This window comes from Halyomorpha halys, unplaced genomic scaffold (assembly GCF_000696795.3).
Source record: "Halyomorpha halys isolate HHAL.00 unplaced genomic scaffold, Hhal_1.1 Scaffold197.1, whole genome shotgun sequence".
Classification (NCBI taxonomy): domain Eukaryota; kingdom Metazoa; phylum Arthropoda; class Insecta; order Hemiptera; family Pentatomidae; genus Halyomorpha; species Halyomorpha halys.
In genome coordinates, this window is record NW_027114299.1 from 500,370 (window position 1) to 512,436 (window position 12,067).

A 12,067-nucleotide genomic window follows, 5' to 3' on the forward strand; every position below is an offset into this window, starting at 1 on the left:
TATTTCTACTATTTGAGTTTTTCTTGACCGCACCCGGACCATATTCCTTTCATCAGTTTATTAAATTATGTTTAGGCATGCGGCATTTTTTTTTTTTTTTTTTTTTTTTAACGATCCTTATAGCTATTGTTGCGGACAAACAGTGCACTTTAATATACCATTAAATTATTAAAATTTAATTAAGTAACAGATCGATTTTTTATGGTTGAATGTATTAAAAAAAATCAATCTTCAAAAGAAATTAAAGAAATAAAAAGTTTACATACGCAAATAGTATACATAAAATTTTAGAGTTCAAGAAGAATTTTTAAGTACTTTGATATCTGAGAATCAATTTTTTAAGCTGTACGAAAATACAAAAATGTTTCACAATTTATAAGTGTAGTGTTCGTCAAGGTTTTACGATGATAATTTAAAACCATCTTAAAATGCAACGAAAACTACAGCAAAATTTGTTGATAAGCCACTTTTTCTTTGCATCGGCGAATCGTAAATGAGAGAAATGAAATATTCTACTCACCCAGAGCAAGAATCGATTCTTCCATTGATATAAATGGCTTCGTGTAAATGCAGACGGGTCCTACGTTGTTGCCGAATAAGATCTTCCACTGAGTGACTACTATCGCTATGTCATATTGATTCTCTTCATCGTCATAATACTCGTGGATATAGGGAGGATCAAGTAGAGGTATATACTGCCCTCCGTCATAAGGTTCTAAATTACAACAGTAAAATACCAACCATATATAAATAAATGACATGAATAAAAATAAAAACTATGAAAAACCGTTGTTAAGGCCACTATCGATTTCTTCTTCAATCTGTTGAATTCCTAACTCACCATTCATAAATTTTATTTTACCATTTATTTCAATCTTTACTAGCTTTAAATTATGTACCATTGTATTGGGCTGTAAAATAAGTTCATAGCGTCTTTTACTGGTGATTTCAATAAAAACTTCATATTCTTGTAAATATTTTTAATCAATTATATATGACCCATTTCGATCTATTATATGTTCCCATCTTTCTGGCAAGTTTTTAATTCCATCCTCCCAGAATTTCTCAGATTTTTGCGCAATGAACTCCTCTAGGTGCGAATAAAAGTTTTGCAGTCCTCGAACGCATAAAAGAGAGTTTCGAAGGACCCGAAATAAGTGAAAATCTGTCGGGGCAAGGTCTGGTGAATAGGGTGGGTGGTGGATCACACCTCAGCTAAACTCCAATATTTTCTGCCGGGTCTGCAAAGTCACGTGATGACGGGCGTTATCGTGATGGTAAACTATGCCTTTGCAATTATGACCAATGATTTGAGCCACTTGCACGAGATATGTGAAGCATTTCTGCGATATCCCGTGTCGTAGAGTGAGGGTTATCTGTGACCAATGCTTGAATTTGGTCATCATCAACAGTTAAAGGACTACCCGAGCGCTTTGCGTCTTCCAAGTCATAATTTCTGGTCCTGAACCGAGAAAACCACTTTCGGACGGGGCTTTCTCCCGAGGTATCTTCATACACAATGCAAATTTTGTTAGCCGTCTGTGCAGCAGATTTTCCTTTTCGGAAATAAAAAATCATTAAATGTAAATTTAATAATCCTTTAACTGGAAGAGTCTTATGGAATTAAAATGGATTTAGTGAATGACACAATTTCTTCCTTATTAAACTATAATAGTTTATTTCATATCATACAGCAACGTTTCGGGAATAATTATTCTCCTATAATGTATGACTATTAGAACGTTTTACTCAATAAATGACATTAATATTATAATATATTAGCAATAATCTTGGTTAAAACTGATGCATAAAAGCACTTTAACTAATCCTTTTTTAGAATATGTAAACATTATTGACCAGGTAAACATGATTTTATAAATACTGAGAGGATTAAATTGAATCATTGAAAAACGCTACGAACTTATTTTACAACCCAATATTTCTTTTAAGCGTAATATGAACACTTTATTAGTGTTAAACTTAATACAAGTTATTGTATGAACAGGTGCTACCTACTGCACTTGCAACCTCTTTGGATTGTGGAGAGAGAAGACAATAGACTGTCAACCTTAACTGATATCTATCTGTGCAAAGAGTATAATGTTACTCAGTTTCATATTTTACCTACAGTTTTATCTTTATTTTTGTCATAGCTATGCCTGTCTACCGTCTTCAACATCTTCATTAAGTGCTAATTATTCTGATAATCAGCCTACGGTCACCTCACAGTCTGCACATCAAGTTTTTCACCTCTGCTTCATTTAAATTTTATTATTCATTTAGTTCCATATTTGTAATAATAGTCATTAAATTTTATTAATTTATTTCACCAAGTAACTTGTACTTAATTTTGATTTATCATAACATTTTAATGTATTGATGTTTATCCTTCAAGAGCTCTTTAGGTTAGGTTTTTCATTTTGTAGAGTTGTGTATCCAATTCAATAGATAATGCCTCATTTAGTACTAATTATTTCAGTTGATCTTTTAAAGAATATTTCACGTGTTTGTTTCTATTAATGATTTATAATTTTCATCTTATCATTATCTTTTCTTTATTAAATATTGTTGGTTAAACTTAGAACTTCTTTTGTTTATTACACTATGTTTACTAGCCCAAAACGTGAAGTCCAGCATAACCTGGTCTTAGTGGAAGGGCGTCCCTAAGACAACCAGGCTGTGGCCCCAACAACCGTTTAGTTTTTAAATGATGGACTATGATGCTAAATTAAGATGCTTGTAATGATATATAATATATAAAGATAATTATACTTAGAGTGCTACTCTATCTTGGAAATACTCAGTTGCCCCAGGCATGATCAAGTTAGTGTGGTAGAAAAGTTTTATTGCATAATAAAAAAAATAAAAAACACAAATAAGTACGCTTAACTTATTTTAATGTGCCAACGTTTCGGCTAGAGTTTCTAGCCTTCTTCAGGGCTAAAAACAGAACAAGATAAATAAGAGAAAATAAGGGGAAAGAGTAAAATAAAGAAAGGGGAAAGAAAACAAAAAAAGAATAAAAACGAACCTGTTCACTGGATCAGATCAAACGCCTAATGAATGGATACGGCGCTAATGACGGTCAAACTCAGAATTAAAAAAACCGTTACAACAATGACTAAGTGTTTTTTATAAAGAAAACGTTACGGGAGGGTGAAAATAAAAAATAAAAAGTAGAACAATTTTTTAAAAGAAGAAAGCGTGTGAGAGGGTGATGACAAATGGGAATAGGAAGAGTTAAAAATTTATACGAACCAACGAATAACGAAGTACCGGAAGATGGCAGTGTCATGGTTATACTTATTATACTTTCTTTCTATTTTTTTACTTTTCTATACTTACTGTGGTTGTTATCTTGTTCTGTTTTTAGCCCTGAAGAAGGCTAGAAACTCTAGCCGAAACGTTGGCACATTAAAATAAGTTAATCGTACTTATTTGTTTTTCATTGACCGCACCCCCAACCATCTTCTCCTCATTCATCATCCACGGTCAACTATCTCTCATAATTAAAAAAAAAAAATTCAAATTGAAGGATTCAGTAGGAAAACGATTGAGTTGCATTTTACAGATTTTGAATAAAACTTAATTGATATTTCACTTTTTTTTTTTCAGCTGAGCTTTTTTATTTTAAGAAGTATTGCTTATCGAGACATTTACTAGATACCCATTAATCATAAAAAATCATTACACTTTTGTAGAAAATTAACAAGAAAGGTAAATGTTTATTTTAGCTCCCCCAAAAAGGCGCGAAACCATTTTTGTCACCGGAGTGTACTCACGGTCCCTATCGGACCGGAAATGTGCTGAAGTGACCGATTCCCAAACCTTCGTTCGATAATGAATTACTCGCAACTTCGATAGGGATTTTTCCCTCTACAGGGAATTATATCCAATGATTAGATCAATGGTTTTAAATGTCAAACCCTAGAAATAAACCTGTGACAAAAAATAAGGGCCTAATTATATATCGAAATTAGATGTATTGGGTAATTAGGTGTATTTTTAATGTACAGATTGGTTGTACTCATGGTAAATTTTCCAAAGAGTTTGGCAAGTCGAAAATCAGTTGAAAATTGTTGGAAATTTTTATTTAAAAATTTATTCCTTGTTTAAATTATATTAGTTTTTACAAAGACAACTTTTCGCGGTTATCCCCCCCCCATCTTCAGGGTGCTAGAAACCAATTCTCAAAATTAACATATGCTTACAACATTAACCCTATATCACATTATTTATTAAACTTTTTACAAACTATTTACCTGATTAACATTTCTATATAATATATAAATTACTCCTTATTAGTCTCATCAAGCTAATATTAACATATTATTGTCAATAAATGAAACTTACTACAATAATCAAATATTACATATTATAAAATGAATAAGATTTAACAATAATTCCCTTCTTGAAGGTTAACTTTAACTATGATAACAACTAGATATAAGCTATAACAATAATCTCCTACCTCTATTACCACAAAGATGAACAATCTAACTAAATTTAACAATTTTTATATAATAACAAACAACAAAGATTAAATAAATCTAAATTCTATAACTATTGTACAACCCTAAATTGTTAATTTATTTACAATATCTATATAATGTGTGCATAAAGTTTTGGTGTCTGTTCTAAAATTGATTGCTTTGTCTATGTTTTTTGTGATGTATACTGCTTCTTTTATTACTATGATTCACTTTGTCTAATATATCTAATTCATGTTTATATTTTATACTATTTTGTGCCAGTGCTGTAATATTGATGTTTTATGTTCATCAACTCTTGTTTTTAATTTTTTAGAGGTTTCCCCAATTTACACACCTGAAATGTTCTTAGGAAAATATAAGGTTCTTTAATGTTGGTAAAGGAAAACAAAACAAACAGGTTAGCATCAAACATAACACTGTATTCAACTGACTTATAACAGGTAGGGGAGTTATGCCAAAGAGCTAATACACATATCAAACATTACAATACCTTCATAATTCTCTGGCAATTAATTTTGTAAATAACATTTAGTCTGTCTTTATAGTCAATTTTGTCTTCCATATTATTAAGAAAACTACCCAATTTATTATTATGAAATGAAATGAAAAAATAACTTTATTCTGGGACATATGTCCCCTAAGAATAATTACATGGTTCATATAGTGAGATTTTTATCTGGCGAGCGTTTACAAATTTTCAGATAGTAGAATGAAATTACATTTGTATATTGGCTTTACTACTGTTTATAATGTTAATCAATACCTGCCTATTTATTTGATTACAAAGATGTGGAGGTTTGGTTATTCAATAAATGAAGCAATAGGTGTTGTTTAAAGGAGAGAATGGATGAGGACTGGCGAATGGAGATGGGAAGAGAATTCCAGAGGGAGGTTGCACGTATGACGAAGGATTTGCTAAATAAGGCGGTTCTATAGGAGGGCATATATAAATCATTCGGATGGGATCTGGTGTTTAATGAGTGGATAGATGAACGAAGAGTGAGGAGATCTATGATATAGGTAGGTTTTTTGATGTTAAGAACTTGGAATAGAAAAACACCAAGGAGGTATTGCCTTCGGGAGGTTGGATAGAGCCACTTCAACTCGGAATACCAGCGGGAGACTTGAGAATGCAAAGATAAATCTTACGAAACAATTCATGAGTCTCTTCAGTCTCAACTCTAGTCCTGCAGATAGCCCTCCATACACCAAAGATCCGTAGTCGAAGTGGGGGAAGACGAGAGAGGATACTAGGAGCTGACGAGTGTTCTGAGGAATGGAATTACTATTATTATTTTATAAGCCTAACTTCAGGTTACGATGGTCGTATTCTATAAAATTCTTTTTAATTTGATCGGTCAATCCTGGAATATACTTTAATTTAAAGTAATGATAATTGTTATTCTTAACCACTTCTTTTTCCTTTTCGTCCTGTAAGCTATCTTTGTCTGTTTTATTACTTCGTATATTTTTATTTTTAAATAAAATCCGTGATAATACTTTGATTAGATTTTTTAAATTACTCACATTTTTGTTGTTTATATTAATCTTGTCATTTTTTATCATATTATTCTCAGTAGTTTTCTCTATATGTTAATATTAGCTTGATGAAACTAATAAGGAGTAATTTATATATTATATAGAAATGCTAATTAGGTAAATAGTTTAATGAATTATAAGGGTATTCATGATGTTGTGTTAAATGTTATATGTTTTACCATGTTAAATGTTATAACTATAGGATTGTGAGCAGCCCTATTTGAAGTCAAGTTAAACGTTAAATGCATAAGAGTCCCTAGCGGATTTTCTCAGCAACTTGTTGTATAAGTCTTTATGTTTATAACCTTCCTTCCAGACCCTCATGTTATTGTTTACTTCAGTTTTGATTTAAGTAATTAATTAAAACATGCCTAGAGTGAGTGAAAAGTGGAATTTGTGTGAAAGTTTAGCTTATGAGTGTCTTATTGATCTTCAAACTTGTGAAGAAGAGAATGAAGATGAGCTAATTGACAACTGTATTGAAAGTCACAACAACTAATATGGCGGCGATCTCAACTGGTCTATTGTGTGACGTCATTCTCGATTTAACTGACCAAGTAACAGACTCTCAGCCATGTTAAATGTTATTTCGTTTTATCACGGCAAAAGAAGGCAATTTTTTTCGATTTAACACGAGTTTTTCCATTTAACACGCTTTAACATAGATCATGAATACCCCTAATGTGATATAGGGTTAATGTTGTAAGCATGTGTTAATTTTGAGAATTTGTTTCTAGCAACTTGAAGATGGGGGATTGAACGTTGTTGTCTTTGTAAAATCTAATATAATTTAAACAAGGAAGATTATTATTCATTCACCATTTTCATATTTATTTCGTAATATACATCCTATACTGAAGTTATAATCCAAAAAGTGCAGGTAGTACAAAGTAAAAGGAGCCGGGATTAACGTCCGTCGTAAACATGAAAGATCGATATTTATGAGCTAGAAGAAGTAAACGAGGTAGGAACTGCTCCCGAAAATTTTCTTGTATTATAACCTAACCTTTAAGTGAGCGGAAAAGAAGTGAGTGTGCGGGGAAAGAAATTATTCCTCCTCAAAGGAGATTAATATTGTTAACTAACGTAAGATAAGGAGTCGTCCATACTCGGGTCCGTTCGGGTTATTGAAGTACACTCTGGTCATATAAAAATGGTTTCACGCCTTTTTTGGGGAGTTAAAATAAACATTTACCAAAAGAAATATTAATTTATGTATACGCAGCATAAATGGGGATTTTTGTGACTTACAAAATGTTGTACGCACCCCTGCACCTGTAACGGATGCCAACAGCCAGCGTCATTTTGGGTAAATCCTGTTCGAAGCAGTGTGCAGCCGTGAGAGCATGGAACTCTGTGAGGATTGAGGCACCGCAGAAAGTACAGCCTTGATCTGGCTGGATTGCAGCTAACATTGGATAATTCTCTCCACGATTGAAATTGACTGGGGATCCTCCTACGATCTTGTATCCAATTCTCCTTCTATTATCGACTTGGAACTCATTAGGCTGCAAGAGAGAGAGAAATACTTCATTTATTTATCTATGCTGCCTAAATACATTAGGTTGCTATCTCACACAGCACTAACTATCTCACAAAAAAACTAACAATGCTTCTCGAGTTTATCTCTACAATTAAATTTTGATTTATAAACAAAACACGGATGCTTATGCAGTTGCATATTTGGTTTGTATGGCTTTTTTAATCCCCGGCCTACACCTCCTGAGGGAAAATCTTTACGAATTACCGTTCCCACATTTAGTTAGCCAAGCATATTTAATGAAAAATGCATATATGCATATTTGGACTATCTCAGTTAAATTAAAATTGTCAGGAATGGAAGAGGAAGCACGGCTATAAACTAGTGGTTTTGGGTTGTTAGGGAGTTTATAATGGAATGATTGATATCTGGTTCCGGCTAGGTCGGTTACATACGGGATGATTTTATTCGTGACCAAGTTTTTGAAGATTTTGGATTTTGGATTGTAAGGATTGGATAAGAAGGGAATTCAAAGGTTTTATGGAGTCAAAGATTTTACGAAGGATTTTGGATTGTAAGGATTGGATGAGAAGGGAATTCAAAGGTTTTATGGAGTCAAAGGTTTTACGAAGGATTTTGGATTGGATAAGAAGGGAATTCAAAGGTTTTATGGAGTCAAAAGCTTGACTTCATATGTTATTATAGTCATGTAGATCAGTCTTTTGTAATGAATCGGAAGTTTAGACCGTCATGTTAAGTATGTCAATTTTCCTGTTACTGAAACCTATACGGATATAGATATCATAGGACGTTCCTTCCAGGCTGTATTTGACGCTTTCCTTGCTCTGGCGGGTCTTGCGAGAAGACTTGGCTTGGAAGTCAATGTGTAAAAAACAAAATATATGATATGGATCATAGCAGCAAATCGGTGCTATTTTTCTACGGCAAGGCAGTTCCGAAGCAGAGCTCTTTCCAGTAAACCGAAGCTTTGTCTTTATAAGATGATAGTGCACACAGTCTTGCTGTATGGTTGTGAGACTTGGACTGCGTCCTGCTTGTGAACAGGAACTATTGGTCTTTGAAAGAAGAATTCTCAGAGGTATATATGGTGGTTTTCTCATCAGAGGAGAGTGGAAAAGGAGAAAAAACTATGAGGTGTTCAGAATGTTTAATTCCGATATAGTTCGAGTGATGAAAATTGCAAGACTGAGATGGGCAGAACACGTGAGCATCCAGCAAGACAATTAGTGATGGAGCCACTCCATGGCACCAGAGCTACGATGGGCTGATGGTGTTCCTGCTAAAGCTACAAATATGCTGGGGCTTCGAAATTGAATGGCGGCTGCCAGGGACCGAGACAATTAGCGGAAGCTGCTGTAGGAGGCCAGGATTGGACACCGGATTGTAGAGCTCCGCTAGTAGTAGAGACCTATACGGTTCGGTCTGCACTATTGTAGAGCTACGCTAGTAGTAGAGACCTATACAGTTCGGTCTGCACCATTGTAGAGCTACGCTAGTAGTAGAGACCTATACGGTTCGGTCTGCACCATTGTAGAGCTCCGCTAGTAGTAGAGACCTATAGGGTTCATCCTGCACCATTGTAGAGCTCCGCTAGTAGTAGAGACCTATACGGTTCGGTCTGCACCATTGTAGTGCTACGCTTTTAGTAGAGACCTATACGGTTCGGTCTGCACCATTGTAGAGCTCCGCTAGTAGTAGAGACCTATACGGTTCGGTCTGCACCATTGTAGAGCTACGCTAGTAGTAGAGACCTATACGGTTCATCCTGCACCATTGTAGAGCTACGCTAGTAGTAGAGACCTATACGGTTCGGTCTGCACCATTGTAGAGCTACGGTAGTAGTAGAGACCTATACGGTTCGGGCTGCACCATTGTAGAGCTCCGCTAGTAGTAGAGACCTATACGGTTCGGTCTGCACCATTGTAGAGCTACGCTAGTAGTAGAGACCTATACGGTTCGGTCTGCACCATTGTAGAGCTACGCTAGTAGTAGAGACCTATACGGTTCGGTCTGCACCATTGTAGAGCTACGCTCGTAGTAGAGACCTATACGGTTCGCTCTTTACCATTGTAGAGCTACACTAGTAGTAGAGACCTATACGGTTCATCCTGCACCATTGTAGAGCGAGCTACGCTAGTAGTAGAGACCTATACGGTTCGGTCTGTACCATTGTAGAGCTACGCTAGTAGTAGAGACCTATACGGTTCGGTCTGTACCATTGTAGAGCTACGCTAGTAGTAGAGACCTATACGGTTCGGTCTGCACCATTGTAGAGCTACGCTAGTAGTAGAGACCTATACGGTTCGCTCTTTACCATTGTAGAGCTACGCTAGTAGTAGAGACCTATACGGTTCGGTCTGCACCATTGTCGTTTCTTGTCGCAAGAGTTAATTTGTTTTGTTTGCTCCCCGGGTATTGTCAAGGTGGGTGGCAGGATAGACCTCTCTGTTCTGGCTGGTATATTCAAGCATCCAATGTTCTTGCCTCAGAATTCCCTTCAAGCAGGTCTGACTGTAACAAATTATAAGGTCAGGGGCGCAATCTCAGTGCTTGTCGGAGCTCTTCCACTAGTTCCATTTCCCAGGACAGACACGGTATGGAGTTTACACACTCCTTAAGACACAATCAATTGAAGACAATTAATGAAAACGTAAAAAATAACAGATACAAAAATAGATAAAAAATACATGATGGAAAATAAGGGAAATAAGAATAAAATATTATACTCTAGAATAAGGTGAATGCGGATGCTAACAAACAGGGTAGATGATTAGGGGAATTGCTTGTTGACAGATACGTTAAGATTTAAAAGAAAAATATATAGGCAGATATCAAATGGCAATATATATAATAAGGGGGAAATTATATAAAAATATATTATATTAAAAGTTATGGTTGGACAAGGCCTGTATACAACTCTAATCAGAGAAACGAAAAAGCCGAGACAGTCTAGTGGGGAGAATGCCGCAGAACTTCTGGCACGCTATAACAGAATCGCTGATAATATCAACGAGATGATGGTGACAATCCAAGTAATTCCTATCCATGATACTGAAGATTCAGTTGGCAAAATAACTGGGGAAGAAGGAAGGAATGCTGAAAGACCGTTGTTTGTGGAATGTGCTCAAGATCTCATAGAGACAAGCGCTAGGGAGGTGTAGGCTCGAATGGAGGTAGAAGAGCCTGGGTGGACCCGGATAGAATGTCAAAGACAGAGAAACATGTCTAACCCTAGGAGAACGAGAGAGTACAGAGATGGTAAGAGAGAGAGAGAGAGAGAGAAATAATAACCGGGAGAATAGAGCGTCCTAAGCGAGACCCAGAGGCAATGGTTGGCGGGAGGACCGCAAGTGTCACGGTTGCGAAAAGGTTGGGCATCTGGTGGCACATTTTCCGCGCACGAGGTGCTTTGAATGTGGGGCAGAGGGACATATAGCCCGACACCGTCCCTATATGTATCTGCGGAGAGACCAGAATTAGCTTGAGACCATGGAGATAAACGCACAAAGATTACGCAGGAAGAGAATCTCGCGAAGGCGAGAATGTATCCGCGAGTGAAGCCATGGAATTGTCCGAGACCTCGGAGACAGAAAATGAAGCAGGAGACTCTGGGCGAGAGAACGATCATCAAGAAAAGAGAAAGACAAGAAAAGAAAAGACTTGGAGAAGAACCGGAGACACTGCTAGAAGACGAGAAGAGTTTTGAGGAGTGTGCCCACAGAGCGACCGCGCGTTGGTGAACCATCATGAGAGGAGAGCACGGCGGTTTGCCTATTATACGAACGAAGAGAGGAGTAAGATGTCTGGTGGACACTGGGAGTTCAAACACAATCGTCTGTCGAGAGGCCCTTGACAGATTGGGTGATGGAGAGAGGGAACTACAGGTCAGAGCATGTAATTGTCAGTTGATCACTCTAGGTGGGCCCTACAGCATTGAAGAGGATACAGAAATGGAATTGAGTACCTGGGGGGCTAAGGGAGAGAAGATAACAGTTCATGGGAAAAATCCTCCGAGACTACCTGATAATCATTGGTTTCGATCTTTTGGAAAAAGTGGGAGCAAAGATAAAAAATAGTGGGGTCAGTGGAATATTAGAATTGGAGGGAAGAGATATAGCTGTCAGAAACTCGTGGATGACGGTAAAGCAAAAGTTGGAGTGATTAACCTGAGAAAGAATTGAAAAGAGGCAATATTGAACAAATATGATGATATTTTTTACAAAGAAGGGGAAGTACTAGGAGCTACAGGAAGAACGGTGTACGAAATCACATTGAAGCAGGATAGGATGACGTACCTAAAGGAGAGGCGATACCCTTATACCGTATATAATAGAGTTTACGAGAATTGTTAGTAAACTGGTGGGGGGAGTTACGGAATGTCAGCTGACAGGTCGATATCAGCTGATCAAAGAGAACAGCTGACCTATTGTACATATATATACGGACAGGCTCCGCAAATAGATCAGTCTTTGAGAGTACTTCAATAGTTTCATTTCACACTCCTCTCTCCCCTATTATTTTTGGTTTCACTTCA

The 12,067-nt window shown here is 36.3% G+C and overlaps 2 protein-coding genes across 2 annotated transcripts in view; one reads left to right on the top strand and one right to left on the bottom strand.

Annotated features, from left to right (window-relative positions):
* The window catches only part of LOC106679361 (venom serine protease), a gene marked incomplete at its 5' end in the record, with an annotated part of 23,108 nt that extends 15,568 nt beyond the window's left edge, over positions 1–7,540 (bottom strand). Inside the window, 2 exon segments of the mRNA XM_067051498.1 lie at positions 521–715; positions 7,300–7,540. Of these exon segments, the coding sequence (XP_066907599.1) occupies positions 521–715; positions 7,300–7,540 (436 nt within the window).
* The window catches only part of LOC106679360 (trypsin-1), a 68,626-nt gene that overhangs the window by 10,375 nt on the left and 46,184 nt on the right, over positions 1–12,067 (top strand). The window lies entirely within an intron of this gene.